The sequence below is a fragment of the Sphaeramia orbicularis genome, chromosome 8 (genome assembly GCF_902148855.1).
Source record: "Sphaeramia orbicularis chromosome 8, fSphaOr1.1, whole genome shotgun sequence".
In the NCBI taxonomy this organism is placed as follows: Eukaryota; Metazoa; Chordata; class Actinopteri; order Kurtiformes; family Apogonidae; genus Sphaeramia; species Sphaeramia orbicularis.
The window spans coordinates 42199378-42220500 of record NC_043964.1 but is presented as its reverse complement, the minus strand read 5'-3'; the positions used below and the strand labels follow the sequence as shown (position 1 = coordinate 42220500).

The window sequence follows — 21123 nt, the reverse complement described above, 5'->3', positions numbered from 1 at the left end:
AGGGGTGTTGAGAAAAATAAACGGGTAAAAAGTTGAGTGCATTTGAGGACTACTTGTATAAAGAGATTTGTTGACGTTTTCCATTTCTTTTTATGTTATTGTTTACAACTCATATTTAACTTCTCTGCATCAGTTAGTTATATCATTCTGTTATACTGCAAAAAAACACAAGTGTATTTGTGCAAACAATTCCAAGTCAAACATTTTTATTATTCTTTTACAAATTTTATCAGTTACAAATGAAAACTATACATTTTGCAGCACGTACAGTGCTGTGCAACTGTTTTAGGCCAACATAGGGTTTGTTGTTTCAGCAAGATTACGCAGACACATATGCATTTTTCAGTGTGAAAAATGTAAAATGAAAAAGGCAAACTTGAGACTTACAGGACATCAAAATATGCATACATTCTCTTTAAAAATATGATCATCCTTATACTGTGGATCAGCAAATTCGCACAATAGTATATTACACTACTGTAGTACACTCCTCTCAACATCACAAACTGAGCAGTATAGTCTTGATATATAAAAAAAAACAGAACCTGATATGGCCCTTTCACTGCCTTGTTAAATACAATGTCATGGAAACAGTCGAGTGTAGCAGCTGTCAGACTGAATGAAGAAACAATAATGACCTAATTCCTGTTAATAAAGACCTGAATCTACAAGCCTGTAATTTGACATGTGTACCTTTCAAGTAGAACGCCTGCAAAGCATTCACAGACTTTTTTCTAGATGACATTCACAGTTCACAGATATTATTAATTTGGGCCAACAATATCCTTTCCAGTTTGTACAGTTTGGTTCATTTATTCACATGTGAATTCAGAAACTCGTGTTCACCACCAAACTCTTTTTTCATTGACCTAATTTGGCTTCTTATGAATTCCAAACGGGTCGACATTTGATCTTGGTCTTCTGTGAAATTCTAATTTAACTATAGTAAATCTATCCTTGGTTTAAAAAATCTTCTGTTAATATTGCCTCTACTGCAGCCTATCTAGTTCAACCCATGCTACTGCCCTCTGCTGGCTGGCGATGACATTGCGTATGATTGCCAGCAGCTCATCTGTGCAGCTCCAGGTGTTGGGTTCCAGAGTGTAATAAAGCAGAGGAAGTGTCTCCAGCTGTAGCTCTTCAGCCTGACATACCTCCTCCATTGCTCGGTCCTCTCCACACCGTGGAAAAAACTTTCTGTTTCAAGAAAACGAGGGCAACATGCAGCAGATTAGCAATATATTTTCTTCTTGCACATTAAAAAAAGCACCACATTGTGATGAAAAATAAAATGCTATTTATTTTCTATCATTTATGGTATGTAGTGTAATGGTGAACATGGGTGAGCCTGAAGACATACTGCTGCTGAGATCTGATGTGCATTTAATGTAACACAGAACATAAAAGTACAGTTACCTCAGCTTCTTGTGTTTTTTGTTTTTAGGATGAATATGAACAACAATAGGATAAATTCCCTGTCGCAATAAGCCCTCAACACTGGACAACCCCAGCTCCAGCAGGCAGTGTTTGTCCTGAAACACAAAGAGGCACATTTGAATAATGTGCAACCATGTATAATCTTTGTCATTACCATGAATATGAGACAGAGCACCAAAAAAAAAAAAAATTAAAAAAAAAAAAAAATTGTCTTGCTCATTCCTGAACCAGACATGGGAAGTCTTCATACCTTAAATGTTTACAATCACTGAGTGAGGAGTAATGTAGCAATAAGGTGGTGGTTTTGTCAGGCATAAAAAAGCAACATATTTATTTCTGTGGAAAATGATGACCATCACAATGACATATTTTGTCACTACCTGACTGATGACATCCTGTATTGACTGCAGTCGTATGCCCAGAGCCTGGTCCGGAGTGAAGGAATCCAACAAGAATACTCTCTTGTCTCGTCTCTCTGAAGCCTGAATAGGCTCTACAGGCCAGAATAAACAGGTTAAGATGATACTGAGCTGTAATATGCCATTGTTAAGTAAAACAACATTAACTTTTTGGATGCGTAAGTGTGTGTGACACACCTGGTGGACATGTGTTGAAGTTTAAACCTGAATCTGCAGGTTGCAGCAGTCTCTCTATGAGTCCACGGGAGAGGAGAGAGGGAGAGAAGATGACGGGCCGCTTAGTCTGAACCTGCACTGGGTGTACTAAACTGTATGGAATCAAGTGCTCCTCGTGACCTGAAAAGAGAGACACATAAGTACTCACACATATTACAAAACACAGATATACAAATAGTCAAGGATACGTGATGTGAAGACACTGAGTGCACCTTACGTTTACTCAGTGTGTAAAGGACCTGCTGTGCTGAACCAATGCCACGATAACTGGGATCCACAGCCTTGACCAGTCGTACACGACCTGAAGATTTCTTCATGAACTTATTTGAAGGAAAAAATATATAAGCATCTAATAACAGTGTCAGCTGAATTTATCAGCTTTATGATTGTTTGATAAACAGAGTTGTGTTGCTTACATCCAAAGCATATACTGTAAGTAGACTTACCACCTTCTTCTTGAAGTCCTTTTGTTCTAGGGCCAGTTTCCGTAGCCTGACAAGTAACAACTGTTGAGCCCTTAAATAGAAATGTTGCTGTGTTGGTTATTTATACTACAAATAACAAATTTGATTTACTCTTCATACATAAATAGCCTGATATTAGTAGTTCACACTTCAAAAATGGTTGAGAAACACTGCATTACACAATAGAAAACCATTTCACATAGTAATTTTTAAAAATTTTTTGTACGCATTGCCGCTCCCCCAACAATACCACCCTGTGTGGCCGCACATAATGCACATGCCAGAAGCCACCAGTGCATGTCATACAAAAGCAGGCCTGGGGCCTACTGGGCCCACCTGTTATAGTTGGGCATGGTGCCTGTCTGCAGGGGCTTGGCTGTGCGTGGGTCCACCAGGGAACTGCGCCAGTGGTACCTCCCATTGTACCGTGTGTCTGTGACATGTATAATGTCATCGCAGGATACACCCAGAGATGGTGGGTCCCCATGAGGCTCCATGTCAAGATTAACACGCACATAGAAGGAGTCAGCACCCATGAAAGCTGGAGAGGAGAGCTGGGAGCACAGCTTGGCATATGCTGAGGACGAGCCACAGAATAGAGGATAGTTTAAACTCACTTTATTAAGTAATAGAGCATGTAAGAGCAAGTATAATATGATGTTTGTAGATCATGCCTTTTGTAGTACACTCACCCTCTGGGTTGCTCTGGTGTTTTAGTGTTGAAGGTTCAGTCCACCACTGAAGAGAAAAGTGGGCTACCTCAGCAGTGCACTGGCCCAGCAGCACACTGCCCCCCCCAAACAAAACCCTCTCCAGCTGGAAATCAACAAGATAAATCTGCATGTTAGATAACAGATTTTTAACCTTATTTTTTACATTTTTCTCTGTCTTATGTTTTATTTTATTTGGAAATTTTCCAACATTTGCATTAGTTACAGCATTTTTCTCTCTTTTTGATTAGAGTAGTCTCTTAACACACACACATACCTCCAGAAGCTCACTGCCCTCCTTCAGTCCCCATTGTTCAGCTGATGAACCAGCTCTCACATGGCTAACAAAGATCCCTGTTCGGTTTCCTCCGACTATTGTAATATCATCAGCTAGACTGCCTTTTCTGTTCTTTGGAGAGGTAGGGGGACTTGAAGATGGGGAGCGGGGAGGTATCCTTTAATTTGACAAGAAGAGGCAGCAATAAATAAGTACTGTGTAATGTATAAGTAATAACACAAATTATTATGAATGATATTATTGGCAATTAATTATTAGGCTACAGGTAAGTGAATTGTAAATCTAGGGTTCCACATTAAAAAAATTAAGACCATATAACAATGTGTATTGAAGCTTCCTAAGACTATATTGTTAAATAAAATAAAGGGTTTGAGGAAGGTCTTTTAGAGGCTTCAACACTTTAATATTACTATTTATGAATGTATTAGATGATGTAGTGAGAATTTTACAAACAGTACAGTTATTTACTATCATTTTCATATGTCAGTGCTTCCACAAGGGTTTTAGTGACTTTGAGTGACTCAGTGGTTTTCAGGCTGATGTGGTGTGTACCTGGAAATGCTGGGACTAGGCTGGTGTGCCGGGGCTGTGGGCAGGCTGACCAGGTCAGGGGGAAACAGATGAGAGTGTAGGGAGTTCCAGGAATCCCAAAGAGAAAGATCACTCTGCTCACCTGAAAACATCACAAAATGTATTTACTTTAGGGGAATAAAAAAGACAGAATTAGGAACACCTTAAACTGATTCTCATTTTGTTAGACACAAAAAACTGTGAGCACTACCTGTAATGTTATCATTCTCATCACTGCCCCATGAGTCCATGTCAAACCTTAGCAGAAAAAGAGGACTTTAACTGAATGATACACAGTTGATAAAATTAGTCAGAACATGCTGAAAGTATGTTTTGTTGGCAGCGTTATGGGAAATGAGATAAACTCACTCTGTGTTAAATCGTCGATTGATGGAGTTCATACATGGGGGAAATGGGAATGTAGAGAGCCGATTTATTTCCTTTTCATTGTCTTCTGTCTGATGGCGAGAAAGTAAGCAAATAGCCCCTTATTCTAGTTCTTTCTTTGTTTACCTTTCAGCATTGTATTGCAAATGAACTGAGCTGTGATACTCACTGATGTCAAGAGGTTTTCCTCTGAGTTGGAGCAAGAATCTGTCAACAGAGTGAATACTCAATGTAAAATTTAATACAGGTAAACTCACCATTGCTTGTATTAAGTCAAAAACTTATCTAACAGTTGTTAGAAGAGTACATAACTTACCACCGGAGTTCTCATTTGCTTGGCCTCTAGAGGGCACCTGAGCCAAAGAAAGGACAAATAAGTATGACCTCATACCTGGTGAAAGATGTGCAGGTGCTAACACGTACAAAAGTTGCATAAGTATCTATTTGAACATCTCACACTTTCCAGGAATAGTAAGATCTTTTATCTGAATAAATTAGCAGTGCTGTCCAAAAGCTACATTCCTTTTATTGCATAATAACATCATTAAAAAACATGTTGCTGCATTCCCTAAACCATTTGCTTCTTAAAAAGAAAATCACCCCTCACAGTACCAAGAGGAGTAGTTACACAACACAAAATACAACTCCTGCAGTTGACAGCATTGTTCCTTCATCTGGTGTTAAGACTGTGTGATACAACTAAAAATTCCACAAATGTATGACATACAAATTATATTTTGTCATGTGATTTCTTCATGTCAAATAAGCGTAATATTGCATTAAAAATAAAAGGTAAATAAAACACTTCTCATTCTTTGTTGCAAACGAAATAAATAGAGCATAAATATGTGGACATGGTAAAAAAAATACCAAAAGCCAACATATTGTACAGGCCTACCATAAACACTGATATATAAAATGCAAACTAACCAAAACACTGCCTTCATCTTTGCTATATGGAGGAACATAGAAAGCCTCCCAAACAACAAAAAAATTTTGCAATAAAAAGTGTGATTTACAACACAACAAAACAACAACTACCAAATTTTGAGATAAGTGATGGACATACATCTGTTTATTCCAGAGTGCAAATTGCATTGTACAGATTTAAACAACGATTAGAGAAATGGTCTGTTCATTCTGCTGTCCTTAAAAATATGATGTAAATAGTATTTATGGTAACCATGGCGATGCCCTAACCTTCCGTAAGAGCTGATGGTGGCTGTTGGCCTGGGGGCTCAGGTCAAGGCCGAGGGAACAACACGGGCCGTAACACTGGTCCTCACTCCACAGAGACAGGTGGGACTGTGGAGGACAGACAGGGAGTGATGTGTTTGTGATGTGTTGTGGAGTGGAGTGGCGGTATCACTCTCTTTACTTGCCGTGTTAACTCACACAGTGCAGACAGGGGCTATTCTGCTCCATTTGCTCTCGGCCCCTCTCCTTCTCCAGCTCCCTCTCCTGCTGCTCCAAGTTGGCCTGCAGCTCTGCAATGCGCTTGCGTAGACGGTTCTTGTCCAAAAGACAGTCTGTGTACTCCAACTGCAAGCTGTCCCGACTACGCAGGGCCTGAATATACAGGGAAATACAGTAGGCAGAGAGGTGAAGTGAAACCAAGTGGTCTGACTAGTGAAATAAGTCTCCTACAGGAAACACAATGCCAGTCTCAAATGTAAATATGTCTTGTTACACTGTGTAAGGTGGTTAGAGACTGTGCTGGGCAGAGCTGCACATATGGCAGAGAATAAACTTTACAAAGCTCCTCTGTTTACAGCATTCAACACATTACCTTATGAGTGAGGAATGTAACAAAAATGAATTTATAAAAAAATAATATCATGAAAATGCATGTGAAGTAATGAATGAATGGAGTGCGAATAAAACAGTGTTACAATATTAAGTCAAGATCTAATTGAAATGGCTGTGATATGAAAAAACAAAGTCATGTTTCATTATTTTCCCTGTTGTACATTCATCAGCCATCAGTCACAACAAAAATATTTGTATTTTATATTTATATTTTGTTTTGTGGAATGCAAAGACATGGAGTAGTATTGTCAGACTCTGAGGTTTATTGCTTATTGATCTGATGCTTATGATCTTTAACAGTATTCTTATTGGTTCTTTTTTAGGTTAGTGTTATAGTTTAAATTGTGGATAGAATTATTTCCCCTTTATTTTCTCATTTATATTTTAAGCTTATATGACTAACTTTCTTTATTAGGAAAGTGAAAAAGGTTTGGAGGTATAAATTTAGATTTTTTCATGACGGTAGTGTGAAAGAAATATATATTTATTTACTGCAAACAAAAATAAGTCTTCTATTCATCATTTGTAAGTATAAAACTGAATGTGCTGTCAGCACTTCTGTGGTGGATTTCCTGCAGCCTCCACATCTCTAAACCCTCCTATTCTGAATTTTATTGAACCCAGACCCAAAGGTGATCAAGGACTGACCTGATCCCTTTCTTTCTCCAGTTCCATGATCTGGTTAAAGTAGGACACACTCCTCTTCTGCTCAGTCTCCCAGTCCAGCTGGAGAGTCCTCACCTTCAGCTGTAGCTGCTCACACTGTGACTCCACCTACACATACAGTTTAGCATTAAACCTGGATTCATATTTACACCAGGAAATTAAAGGGTACCTGTAGTGAATGCCAAAGATTCAAAAGATCACATTTAATACAAGTGCTTTCATCCAGTAACTTTTGTCATCGCCCCTTGTCAAGTACGCGCAAGTACTAAGTCACTGCTTCGTCAGTCAGTCATGGTCAGAGACAAGTTTCCTCCTTCATGGGCTGTTCCGGCACCGGTAGTGATGCAGACTCACTGATTTGTCCATTTGGCTGGGCAGCGATGGACTGGTCTCTGACCCCATGCAGCAGACACCAGTCTAAGATGACATGTTATTAGATTGAATAGGTAGCCATTTACACCCATTTCCTCAAAATTGCTAGCCATAGTATGCTTCTTGAACATGTGCTTTCCACTTAATCTTGCTCACCGACTGCTGCTTGTTTACTCGCACCCAATCACCCGGATTCAAAAATGGTATGTCACTTCTGGCCGGCGCTGGCTGTTCCCCAAAGGTTCTGCCCCCGTGTGTAATTTACATAATAAAAAGGTCCAGTGTGGTGCATTTATACCGTTTTTTTTACTGAATTTGCGCCTCTCTTACTGATATGTAATACACAAAGCACAAGTAATCCCATAAGCCTGACCAGTACGGGTACCAATAAATGTAAAAATAAAAATACTAAGTTAAAAATGCAAGGAATAAGGATGATGTGAGGTACAGTTCACCTTGTCCCTGTGCTCCTCACAGCTCTGTAACTCCCCCTGGAGTTTGGTGATAATGTTACACAGCTCCTGCCTCTGCTCTGCAGCCTCCCTGCGGTCCTGCTGCAGGATGTCCATCAGAGCCTAAGGCAAACAGTGGAAACAACATTTCTATTAGATAAAAATACTGCACCAACACAGAATTGAAAAGTAAATAAATTCACAGTTTCTTCACAGTTTTAAAAGACAACCATAAACAATGCATTTGCATAAACATACAATGACTCCAGTGGCAGGAACTGAATCTCTCATCTGAGCTCCTGTGTCTTCAGACTTCTGGACTTCACTACGCTCCAGGGGTTTTTCTGGCAAAGCAGGTGGAGAAGCATTTACTCCACTGACGGGTAAACTGTTTCTTTTGGATGGCGTTGAATTCCCCAGAGTGTCCGTTGTTTGCTTGTCTGCCTCCGTCAACCTGGACTTCAGCTCCTCTACCTGTACACAGACAGAGTACAGCAGCTGTTTACACATAACCTGATACTGTGGAATGAAGGCAACAGGTGTCTGTAATGAAGTCAATGTGAAACTATAGTACAATGGCTAAGATGCATTATTATAGAAAAAAATTATTCTGCAAAATTAATGGCACATTGTGGCTGTGAGAGTCTGTTATAAATGACTTTTATCGCTAAATATCAGGCTCAGTATAAGACTATTATGTAATACAGTATATGTAGTACAAACACATTGATTTGACTCCTTTATCTCTTTCACGGATTATAGTGAATTAGAGGTAATAGAAATAGTTTATCTCATTACAAAACTCACTGTATACAACAGGCACATTACACATACCACAACAAGAGCATGCTGGAAATAATGCGATGGTTTATTAACATCATCACCACAGGTATTCGTAACCAGATCGCTCATGCCTACAGTTTGTGGTCCGCATGTTGTAACAACACACTCACTAAATAAAAGGCAGCCTGATAGCATCTACATAGTTCGACTAAGGTTTCCTCATTTCTCATACTGCAGCTGTGTGCCAGCTGAAGGAGTTTCTCTGGAACGACTTCAGGTGGTTGTATTTGCTGGCGTGTCATGGCAACAATTAAGTAAAGAAAAAAAATGTCTCTTAAGTCTTAAATGCTTTAGCAACAAACTGTATCTCAGGGAAACTTGAAGAGAAATGTCTCACACCTAAAACAGCTGACTAAAGATTTAAGCATCAAGAGGAAACAAGAAGTGGGACAAATAACAAGAATCATCACTTAAGTGAAATCTACATTTTTACTCTATGGTTGCTGCAGTTGTGTGGATCATTTGAGTGAGATGTTTTAGTGAAAAGAAAGTATCTCTATGAGGATTCAAGGTATCAATGTCCCTAAGTAAAAAAAAAACAAACAAACAAACTACAATGCATTGTATAAATCTTAAATTAGGTTTAAACATAGTAATAATAGGTGTTGCTGTGTTGTTCTTGAACCACCAGCAGTTTTAATATATTTTATATTTATTCTTATTTTTAGTTGAGTCTTAGTTTTAGCATATTTTATTTATAACTTTCTACAGCACTTTGTGTTGTTTTAGATGTGCTATATAAATAAACTTGACCTTGACCCACCTGCCTCAGAAGCTCCCTTTCGCGGGTGGAGGCCTTGCCCTGCTCCTCTAAGGCCCTGGAGTACTTCACAGCTTGCTCCAGGTGCCGGTCCTTCAGCTTGCCCAGCTCTCGACTGGCGGATTCCCAGTCCTGACGCAGCCTTGATATCACATATCAACCAGTGCACATATTATGTTATTATTTGTCAATCAAAAATAGAGAAAAATTACTTAAATTAAACCGTCGCAACAAAAAACTGAATAGATGAACAAACTAAGGTGACCGAAAAAGTCAACAGACCTCTCCAGCTGCAGTTTGTCATGACGTAACTCCTGAGCTTTACGTTCTGCACGGCTGCGTTCATCCTCTGCCATTCGGCAACGCTGAGACAGACGTCGCTCACACAAGCGGCTGTTTCGAAGCTGCTCCCTTAATTTTCGTACCTCTAGCAGGAGGAATTGGGTCAAACCCTCTGGACCTTCTTCATCTGGAGAAAGAGACAAATAACAATGACCTACAGTACTTCATTCATAAACTATATGTTTTTCTTTCAGACATTTGTTGTTGCCCTCATGTTAACTCTAAACATACATGTAAATAAAGTATATGGATATGTTCAAATGTAAGGAGATGTGTGTTTACCCAAAATGAGGGAGCAGCGTTGTGTAGGCTGCTTTCCGGTCAGCTGTGTGTACTGCTCTGGGTGGTAAAACTCCAGTGACTCCATGAAGGCTTGAAGACCTCGCTGGCCCTGACCATGAAGAATATCCAGTAGGCGGCCTATTTCACAAAGCAGTAGTAACAAAATCTGAAAAACTACAGCGGTGTGGAGTAAGCAAAGCACACATGAACGTTTGACAAAAAGAAAAATGATGCTTTACTGTAAACTATGAGAGGTGAAGTGGTGTAAGTCGACCACAAAAATGCTAACTCTTTGATGTGACTGTAATTTGGCTCTAGTTACACAGGTATTTTAAACATGAGCATGATGAATGACTAGTGCAAGCATGAGCTAATTCAGTGCAACAAAGCTATAATGCCATGAATTTGCCTTTAAATCAGGTAGTTGTCCTCATCCCGTCTTTACACGCAACAACTCCCGTCATCTTTATCTTCTTTCGCTGACATTTTTGGCACTCTGTTTGCCTCGTACTCCCCTTTACTCAGTAATGTCTTTCATCTCTCTCTCGGCAACATTTCCTTTATTTTTTTTTTCCACTTAAGTTTTTATTGAAACTTTCTAAACACATAATCAGCAAAAACAACAAAAGTGAACAAACAAACCTTGCTTGGGTATGCTTCACAACATTATATTCACATTATTCAGTCCTTTCACCATTCTGAGTTCCATTTGTCCTTCTTGTAGTCGCAGTTTGTGAGTTATTTTTTCCATTGTATATATTCCTTCAATAAATGTGATCCATTGGTCCTTTGTTGGTGGTTCTGTCTTTCCCCAGTAACTTGTAGTAGCTTTTTGCAAGCCACTAAAAGTACCTTAACGAAGTATATGTCATTTCCCACTACATTTCCATCAGACAAGTTACACAAATATAGTACATCACAGCACATTGGACTAACATTTATTTTTTTACAACCTGTTCCACTCTCACAACCTGCTGTACAATCACTCACATTTAGGGTTCTTCCCTTTTTTTTCTGCCTGCCTTCCATGATATTTTTACAAAGAAAAACATGAGTGATTTTGTAACACACACACACACACACACACACACACACACACACACACACACACACACACACACACTCTACTCAGTAACAATAATTGCTAGCCATCTACAGGATTACAGGTTAGTTTTCTTTCTTCCAGGCTGACAGTTTATTAGGCTGAAAGTATGGAGCAAATTTCCTGCCAAATGTACCAAACAAAACATGTTTCCCAAACATCCTTAATAGGATTCACTGAGCTTTTCTTTGTAAATACAAAGTATGATTAAAAACCAGAGCAATATGAAACATAGCCTAATTCTCAACTATACAATTCTTGTGTGTCTTACAACTACAAAAACTATCCTACAAAGATGCCAAAAACCATGTGACTTGTGACAAGTATTCCTTCATGTTTGTCTTGATTATTTTCATATAAATTTCTGATATGGCCTCTTTAATAGGAGGTGGCAGTGAGTCACTTTAAAACCTACTGTGTTATGTTGAATTCTACCAAAAACAGACCCCCTTTTAATGGCTGAACTAACTGAATACCCCTCACCTCCACTTCCCTGATGATGGAAAAACCTGAGAAAGCAACTCATTTGAGCCGGAGTTTGTTTTCCTTGTCCTTCACTTTTGGATGTTACCTCTAGTCCACATTCAGACATAGTAGATGACAGTAATGCACTTCAATGCTGGATGTTACCTGTTATAAAATGGAAAAAGAAGATTGGGCTTTGGGAGCTATTGTTAAAACATACATGAGCAACACCCACTTGTTTACCTCTACCTACAGCTGGGCGATATGAAAAAAATCATTCATTCATTCATTTTCTGAACCCGCTTTATCCTCACTAGGGTCACGGGGGTCGCTTGGAGCCTATCCTAGCTACATAGGGGCGAAGGCAGGGTACACCCTGGACAAGTCGCCAGTTCATCGCAGGGCTGACATATAGAGACAAACAATCACTCTCACATTCACACCTATGGGCAATTTAAATTAACCAATTAACCTATTAGTGCATGTCTTTGGATGGTGGGAAGAAGCACCGGAGTACCCGGAGAGAACCCACGCAGACGCGGGGAGAACATGCAAACTCCACACAGAAAGGTCCCACCCCCCGTCGACTGGTGTTGGAATCAAACCCAGGATCTTCTTGCTGGGAGGCACGAGTGCTAACCACTGCACCACCGTGTCATATCACGATAATTATTTTTTCACATCAGATATCGATATGTATCATGATATAAATCAAATCACTATTTTTGTCAAGCTTAAATTTTCCGTTACTCATAAGTTAGTTGTGAAGACCTCTAACTTAGGTTGACACCTGTGCTGTGTGTGTTAACCTAACTTCCCATGGCTCTAGAGAGGTTGGTTCGGTGTGGCGCTACTTAATTCTGATTGGCTGTTCTTATGTCTGTTAAAACATGGACAAATGAATTCTATCAAAATTGTATCGAGGATATCTCATATTTCTATCGAGGAAAAGTTATATCGCAATATATAATGTTATAGTTTTATCGACCAGCCCTATCTCTACCCTTGTAGATATAAATGGCTTATTCTCATGTAACATGAGCACAACAGTTCTTATTTTTGCATGTTATGAAATTGGATACATAATTATGAATGTTATATTCCATTTCTACAAATAGTCTTAACTTAAACTGAAGTTTGCCATTTTTTGTGCTGTTTTAAGTAATTTCTGCTCACTACCACATTTGATTCATGGGGGACTGCATTATTCAGCAGAGTTCCTTTTTTAGCCACAGAGATATAGAGTCCCCATGGTTTTTGCTCTTAGCTGCCTAGATAGAGCATTACCTGGATTTTGATCTGGGGTTGTTTAAGTTGGTCAGGTCTGGTTTCACAATGTTATGTGTCCATAAAATGACAGACACAAATGTTGTGACATTGCATAAACTTATTGAAACAATGCCATTATGAATGCATGTTAAAGTTACACCGTCCAGTGAAATACTGGAGTGCAGGACTTTTTTGGCCAGTATATAGTGTATAATGTGGGTAACAAAATTTAATTCTTATAATGTCTGCAAATGAACCTCAAAGGAGCTGCATCATTTGGAAGAAATGATCTAAGCAGAGGTCTTTGCTTTTAAATTGACCTTTTAAACCAAATGCTGATGTGAAAGGAATAAAACACAAAAAGGCAAAAACCTGGCTTTGTTTTCTTTCTTTGAAATTTCAGTGCATGTTATTGTTGTGTCTGAAATTTGATGCATTAGAAATATGTTTTCTGGTTGTTTGATATGTTTTGCACTGGCAAACCAGACAACGTTTTTAGGGAGTTGGGGGCCATTTGCAGAACACGTATTTGTTTGTTGGGTTTTAACAGAAAATTTGCTCCATAGGCGAGCCTTGACATAAGCAGTGGCCCTCTGAAATGTATCAGAATAATTCAGACAAAAAATGATTTGCACACAGTTTTGTGATATAAAAATAATTCTGAAATCGAAGATAAAATGTCATGTTTACTCATTTTTTTTAAAGCATTGTTCACTTTTATGGAGGATTTTTTCCCTCTTACCTGCTTTGCTGATGCGTAGTGGGTACTGCGTGGAGTTGAGCACCTCATCTTCATCCTGTTCATCAATGACCTTGCACTGCCGAAGGTATGGAGTAAGTTTGGCCGGGTTGAGGATGCGCGTGAGCTTGTGTCGTACTCCCTCCACACGATCCCACAGCTCCTCACAACGTTCTTCAGTCCAAGGTGGAGATCGTGACTCCTCCTGTGCTATGTCCGCCACCTCAGCCCAAACTGTGACTCCTGAAAGAGACCGACAACCTTAAACAGGGCAGTAAAGAAATCTGCATCAGAACAACATAAGAAAAATGAGTAAGATGATGGAAAGGCTGACCTTCTCATTAAGACTCAGTACTGACAAATGTAAAAAAAAAATGGGAAAAATGAAATGTGGATGTTAATCAAAGAAATCCTTGAACCTGTATAATCTTATACTTATATTTGCTTATTTTGACTTTTTTTGCCTAATTTGTCCTGAACCTGTCTGTATTTTATTTGTCTAAAGGGTGAACCTAGATGCTCTAACTGTTATGGTCTATTTTTAGTTCTTTTTGTTTATTTGTTTATTCTGTATACTGTAAAATATGAAGATAAAAATAAAGTATAAAAAAATGAGTAAGATGAAATGAGAGAATGACCTAGAACAGGGGTGTCAGACATATGGCCCACGAGCCAAAACTAGCCCGCCAAATGGTCCAATCTGGGATAAATTTCAGAAGTGCATAAATTACACTATAGATATTAACAGTCAAATGTGTTCAAGGACCACATACAACTCAATGTGATATCAAGTAAAATAATAACATAATAACCAATAAATAATTACTCTAAATTTTCTACTTGGTTTAATGTGGAAAAAAGTAAAATTACATTATGAAAATATTTACATTAACAAATCCTGTCACAATAAAATGTGAATAACCTGAACAAATATGAGAAACATTTTGTTACTTTGTGCCATGTCTCCTCCACTATCATGCTTCAACCATGAGGGACCAGTTGGCAGACATGTCCACTCCCAGCCTAAATATTTTTGTCCAACTATGCTTATCTATGTCTCTGCAAATTCCAGCAATCAAAAGTGGGGCAAAGCATTTATAATGTCTAAACAATCTGTATGTCTTTCTGCTATCATCACACAGCTAAGACACCAGCAGAGCGATAATTTGGGAAATACTTCTTATAATCTTCTTCTTACTCTAAATATGTAAACAAGCAGTGACTATCCAACATTAGAACTATAAAAGCTCAGGAATCCCAGTGAAACCGGTCATTTTTTGGGCTTCATAAAGGATTATTGGGCTTATCTCCTATATATCCTGGCTGACTAAAGTGAAGCTCCTTACTGGAAAATATCCATGGAATGCTGAGGTCAACTCACTCCTTAGAAAATCCCCTTCTGACAAATGAACTGTTGATTTAATTTGATCCACAGACAGATAATGTTATAGCTGCAACAAACACTCAGTTATTCTATTAGTTGTCACCGTTTTTAACTAATCATTAGCTATTTTGATGATCAACTAATCACTTTTTGTGAAAATACTTCTAATTAGCTGCGAATACTTCTTTGACAATAGAAGGATAAAAGCCTTTTTTTTTTTTTTTTTTTTTTTACCATTTTCTGGCATTTTAAAGACAACACAATTAAATGAATTCTGATTAAGAAAATAATTAACAGTTTAATCAACAATTAAAATAATGAGTTGCAGTTCCATATGATAAGATGCTCCAGGCAAGAGTCAGTGGTTATTTGTATGACTGAACAAGAAGTTAATTTCATGCAGATGGTGCACCTTTCACTTTATTTAACAACAGCAGTGGTTTTAAAGAGTGTTAAGCTGTTGTTATGAGGGTTATAGTGGCGAGGACAACTTTTTGGGGCAATGTCTCAGAATAGAGGAATGAAAATACTGGCATGACTCATACCATACACCTAAAAACACAGCAGGGGGACCACAGACAAAGACTTTCTCAGCTCTGTTCATTTCCCACTGTGAAGAGAAAGAAGATAATCCTGCTGCAACAGCAGTTTGTTAAATCAAGCAGTAAAATGTCTTACACCAGCTGTGTGCTAATATTGAATTAAGAGAGCAGGTGTTTTGGTTAATAGTATTTTTTTTTTACAAGCAAAAGGAGCTTTTTATCAAACCTTCTGATCCAGTGAGAGTACTGAACACCAGCGCTCTGTGGCTGTGTTCATCTACGAGCAGAATCATACATCTCATTTTAGCTGGTTTTAACACATGTAGGAATGAAAAGGCAGTGGCACAGGTCATTAGTTACTTTTTAATGTTGTTTACAGTCTGTTTGAAATGCAGTGAATTTTTCAAAATTCTCTGGTGGCTGATAAATCTAATAAAAGGCATTTAAAATAGGGCATTATTTTATTCTGTCAACCTGTGATGGAAACATGCCCGGCCGGGTATTTACCAGAAACTGTTGACTGCTCTGTGCAGGTGATCAGACTGATCTGAGTGAACAGGCAGGCTGAGGCAAGTCCAGATGCTCTGGAATCTCTGTCATTACCCATAAACACTCTATTGAGCCATTGTCTTCATGTGATTACCACTAAACTCCTCCTTACACTGAGGGTACACCAAATTTTGTTTTCCACAGCAGACAAAAAATTATATGAAAAAAAAAAACCCACCAACATGAAATAACTGTCTACAAATTACATTGCTTATAACCAAAAAAAAAAAAAAAAAAAAAAAGTACTGCAATAGAACACTTTATTTTATCATTTCGTTTTACACCATACAACTCTCAAGGTGTCTTGAGAAGATGTCTTGTTTTTTTTTTTTTTTTTTTTTTTTTTTAATTAGGCTTCAATCCCTAGTAATGTCAGCAGTGGTGTTTGACAACATAAATTCATTTTTATGTGTCTTGCTTTCAGTGTTTCAATGAATTAAGATTATTTTGGGGAGTTGTGATAAATGAGCTGAGAAATACTCTAAATATCTAAGGTAACTTGAGTAGCATGAGTGGTTGCCAGAAACTGTATGACATATATTAGCAGACAACATAAATCTCCAATGAATAGACAACAGGAAAATGAAAGACTGGGCTACAACACACTTTTACTGAACTGATCGATAAATGATACATAATGTGGTAGAAATGGAGGTAAGAATAGAGCAACCCGGGTCTTATACACAGAACAGTTTTGTTGCCCTATAACATGTAGTTAACTATTGACTACTGGACCAGCCCTAAGCCTGTCAATCAGTTCCCAAAGGCGCATTGTAAACAAACAGCCTACAGTGGACGGACCTTCTCCTGGTTAGTCTTAAATATAGACTTACCACTCATCCTCTGGTTGCTTTTAGCGTATTTGAAAGTTGAAACCCAGTGCACTCCGGTCTTTCACATATTATTCCAGTTCGGATACAAGTCTGGAGTGAAACTGACTAAGAGCTGAGGTCAGGTTTGTGGGCGACACCTGACGTGGGCGCACAGATCCAGCGCACCTTAGCGCACTCACCTCCTCCACCTTCCCAGTCAATCCTACCACCAATCACAGGAAAAGAAAAACGGGGAAAAAAAGTCCCACTCATGGACAGATCGCAGCTGATTTCCCACAGCCACACTTTTTCTTAGTCACGGAAGGGTGGGAAGAAGAAAAGTAAGTCACTAGATGGCGCTTTGAACCAGTGCTTGACCAGTTACTCCACCATTATTACCACACTAACATTAATATCGTCGCTGAATTTTTACCAAAACGCCCAAATATGTCCACGTTGTCTCTAGAGGACGACAAATGTACTGCATAATGAAGGGTTGTCACAGAAATATGTGACAGATCAAAAGGGAGTGTGACTCACCAACTTTGTGACTCACTTTCCAGGTGTTTCACTGCAACCAAAAAACAAAAAAATAAATAAAGAAAAAGCCCCTCACCTCTTATAACAACCGGAAAGGCACCTTTGGTTAAATGCTCAGGGGTGAGAGTAAATTAGTCACGGTCGTTGATAAAGGGGAATCTGTCTGACACACAGTTTCATCCACACTCCTTTCAAAAATGCTTATATGGTTGTGTTGTTTCAAGCCCTTCCCACAGAATGAACACACTCAAGGCAGCATAAATAAGTGGAACAGCTGAATCATGTTGCTTGATTTCAACTATTACTGGTTTAGACATCAGGACTTAATATAGAAAGAAGGTTAACATAGAAGCAGATAGTTTCAGTAGAGGCAAATGCACTGCAAAAATCAAAATCTTACCAAGTGTATTTTTCTCATTTCTTGTCAAAATATCTCATCACACTTAAAATAAGACATAATCACGTAAAGAGTGACTTTTCAGTGAGATATAAGAACTTATTTTTTGACAATAGATCTTGAAAATCTTATTTCAAGAAATCTTACCAAGATTATTTTCACTTGTTCCACTGGCAGATTCTTTTGTGCTTGAATTAAGCACAAAAAAATAAATAAATAAATCTTGAATTAAGCAAAAAAAAAAAAATCTTGAATTAAGCAAAACAATAAATAAATAAATGAAATAAATCTTGAATTAAGCAAAAAAAAATCTTGAATTAAGCAAGGAAATCTGCCAATGGAACACATGAAAATTGTCTTGTTAAGATTTCTTGACATAAGATTTTCAAGATCTATTGCCTAAAAATAAGTTCTTATATCTCACTGAAAAGTCACTCTTTAGGTAATTATGTCTTATTTTAAGTGTGATGAGATATTTTGACTAGAAATGAGGAAAAATACACTTGGTAAGATTTTGATTTTTGAAGTGTGGAACCTGTCAAATTAGTTTGAAGATGAAAGGTCAAAGGCTAGGAGGAGGTGAAAAGCTAAATGATCTTATGTCTTTGCAATGTGTGTGTTCATCTTCTTCAGATGTCCAGGTTATAAATTGTTAACATTTGTTAAAATCACTGAACTACAAATAAAAGTCAGAGGTCAATAAGATATTTCTGTGTTAATCCGATTGCTGCTATCAGCTGTAAAATGTTTCAGGGAGTAACTCTTGGCGTGTTCTGTTCTGTCGGAGAAACTCACTCACATTTTACAACTGATGATGATGATGAAGATGATGATCATGATGATGATGATGAGAATGATGATTAGGATATCATTTATTGTCCCAACAGGGAAATTAGTTACCACAACACAAATAATACAGTTTAATTCAACACTCAAATCTGACCCCAACGTCAGCAGTCAGTGAACATACATACAGTTCTGTCCAAAAGTCTTTAGCCTTTAGCAGCCTTCAGCTCTGTTGTTTTTGCAGGGTTGAAATGGCTGTGTGTCTCTATTTCTAACAAGAAATATACATGCAATATATGTACAGTATTGAAACACACACACGAATATAGAGCAAATATGTAAACAGTATAATGAATAACTAGAAAAGCACTCGGAGAGCACAGACCTCCACCAAGGCAGATCAGTCCCCCCCCCCGACACCACCAGAATTTTATCATTTGTTCCTTGTGCCAGTATCAACATTTCCTGAAAATTTCATGATAATCCGTCCTTAACTTTTTGAGTAATCTTGCTAACAGACAGACAGACAGACAGACAGACAAACAGACCCCGATGAAAACATAACCTCTACTGTTACACTTGTTGGAGGTAAATATGTACTGTACAACAGCATAAAATCCCAGTATAAAGTATAATGGTATAGGATGATGATGCATATGTTTGGATGTATGCTGAAATTCTTTTTTTAGTCCAGTGACTTTAATAAAACTTTATAACAGACATGACAATGTTTTTGTCACAGATATATTTATTTCACATGCTTTATATATTTACTGTAGCTGCTTGATGTGATGTAAAACATGTCTATATACAATATAATAACAAACTAGGGTTTATAGAAAATATGTACACCAGTATCTGTGTCACTGTATGCCAATAAAATGAACAGACTTCATGTTGTGCTACTTTTTCACATCAGCAGTATATGTTAAAATAGGACAGAGTGGCAGCTGTGTGGTGAGAAATGTGTCTTATAGAGCAAAGGTAGACAGGAAACAGAGTGTCCTGCAAAAGAATGTACCTTTTTCTTGGCCTGTGTCGATGGGAAATGTCAGGCTGTGGTTCGCCTCTGGGCCTCCCCTGAATAAACAGAGCACTTGTTTGGGGTCTCAGAGCTGCTGCTGAGAGACAATGGAGATTAAAATAAAGATAAAATCATATCTTGAACTCATATCCACTCACATACCGGAAGCGTCACAAGCTGAGGACGCTCTCATTGAAAACATCAAGACCTATGTAGCTGCTTGTGTAAATGAATATTGTGTGGTTGACTACAAATATATTATTGGTTATCTCATTTCCTTGTGTTCACTCACTTAAAGATGTGTTAAACGAGGTCAGCAGTTTTAGTGGTTTTATATGTATGGTTAGAGATCAGAGGAAAAAAAAGACATGTTTGCTGCCTTCACTTTTGGCCTCAACTTTAATTATGCCTCACCAACGTGTCCTCTTGTCTTTCTCTTCCTCTTTAATCACTCCCTCTTGCCCCCTCTGTTTTTACTCTCGGCCTCTTGCACAGACAGGCCAATCCATCCTCTGATAGTCCATCCAGGAACTGGTCTGGCTGAGGGAGGGAGGCTGCGCTGGATGAGCATTCCTGTTGTCTCTGAGGTGACAGCGGCACAGAGGAGTCATTGACAGTTGCACTGGACCCCACAGTTTGCTCATGCTGGAATGTGACAGACACACAGAGCTAGATCTTACAGAGTTACCAAAGTGCTCAGTATTTCACTGTTAAGATCTTTTAAGAAGTCACTTTTCAATGAGACAAACAAGGTAGGAGGTGTCAAGGTTGTTCAGAACAAATTTCCAAATGAGAAACCTGTTGTTCACCTCTCACAGATGTTGCTGTTTTGGTCCACTGTGCTGCTTTATTTAACATGCTTCTGTAAGATACCAAGGTATGAATGCGGATTGATCCCATCACTGATATTCAAGTGAGTTGCTTGAATTTACTTTTTTATCCAAATCATTATTCCCCAAGCATGTTGGACAGAGTACAGAAAAAAAAAAACGTGAACAAGGCTACCCACAAAACAAATAGAGACAGTGAGAATCCATTGAAGTACGCCTTTGTGTTAAACTATTCAACTATCTAGCAAACATCACCAGTTTCTATGGGTTTCATTTCTATATTTGTTCCAGTCTGCTCCTGCCCAGAGTACAACAGACCCGGCTTTTTACGCAGCAGCTGACCCCCCATGGCTCCGTCTATGACTCAAGGCTGACGGGTGCACAGAATTAGCCCTTTGTGTCCATGAAGAATGTGTCTTTTCTGACTTTTTTGGAAAACAGAGCCAGCGAAAGGGAATGACAAGAGTACTCAAGTCAGATTTATATCTTGACATGTGATTCATGGCTTCCTTTGTAGGCGAGAGATTGTTTGAGAAGCTCTCAGTATTGATCAGTCTGTTGGTACTTAAAATATCCTTAATGCTCCATAAAAGAAAATTAGTATCATGCACAAATGAATGTTTGCTGCTGCTTTGGCCGATAAAAACCCCTGCTGTT

General features: G+C 38.4%; 1 protein-coding gene across 2 annotated transcripts; it reads right to left on the bottom strand.

Moving 5' to 3' along the window:
• Positions 1 to 192: 192 nt before the first annotated feature.
• Positions 193 to 17186, bottom strand: LOC115423574 (caspase recruitment domain-containing protein 10). Of its 2 annotated transcripts, none has more exons than XM_030140449.1 (24): positions 17090 to 17186; positions 13606 to 13845; positions 10028 to 10165; positions 9686 to 9872; positions 9407 to 9545; positions 8059 to 8274; positions 7804 to 7923; positions 6959 to 7084; positions 5897 to 6070; positions 5702 to 5806; positions 4818 to 4854; positions 4671 to 4708; positions 4484 to 4572; positions 4326 to 4372; positions 4097 to 4217; positions 3524 to 3701; positions 3229 to 3352; positions 2873 to 3113; positions 2519 to 2588; positions 2290 to 2392; positions 2034 to 2192; positions 1818 to 1930; positions 1417 to 1532; positions 193 to 1197 (listed from the first exon to the last, which is right to left on the bottom strand). In XM_030140449.1, the coding sequence occupies exons 1-24, from the start codon at positions 17160 to 17162 to the stop codon at positions 990 to 992; spliced, it is 3162 nt and encodes a 1053-aa protein (XP_029996309.1). In that variant the 5' UTR covers positions 17163 to 17186; the 3' UTR covers positions 193 to 989. The 2 variants fall into 2 exon arrangements, with proteins under 2 accessions (XP_029996309.1, XP_029996310.1); XM_030140450.1 differs by lacking the exon at positions 17090 to 17186 and adding an exon at positions 16911 to 17069.
• Between the last annotated feature and the right edge of the window lie 3937 nt (positions 17187 to 21123).

Excerpts from the sequence above, each read along its gene's own strand:
- LOC115423574 (XM_030140449.1), bottom strand. The coding sequence starts at position 17,162 with ATGAGTGGGACTTTTTTTCCCCGTTTTTCTTTTCCTGTGATTGGTGGT. Across the intron at positions 7,924-8,058 it reads TTCCTGCCACTGGAGTCATT|GCTCTGATGGACATCCTGCA; the intron begins GTATGTTTATGC and ends TGTTTGCCTTAG. Across the intron at positions 4,373-4,483 it reads AATCGACGATTTAACACAGA|GTTTGACATGGACTCATGGG; the intron begins GTGAGTTTATCT and ends TTTTCTGCTAAG.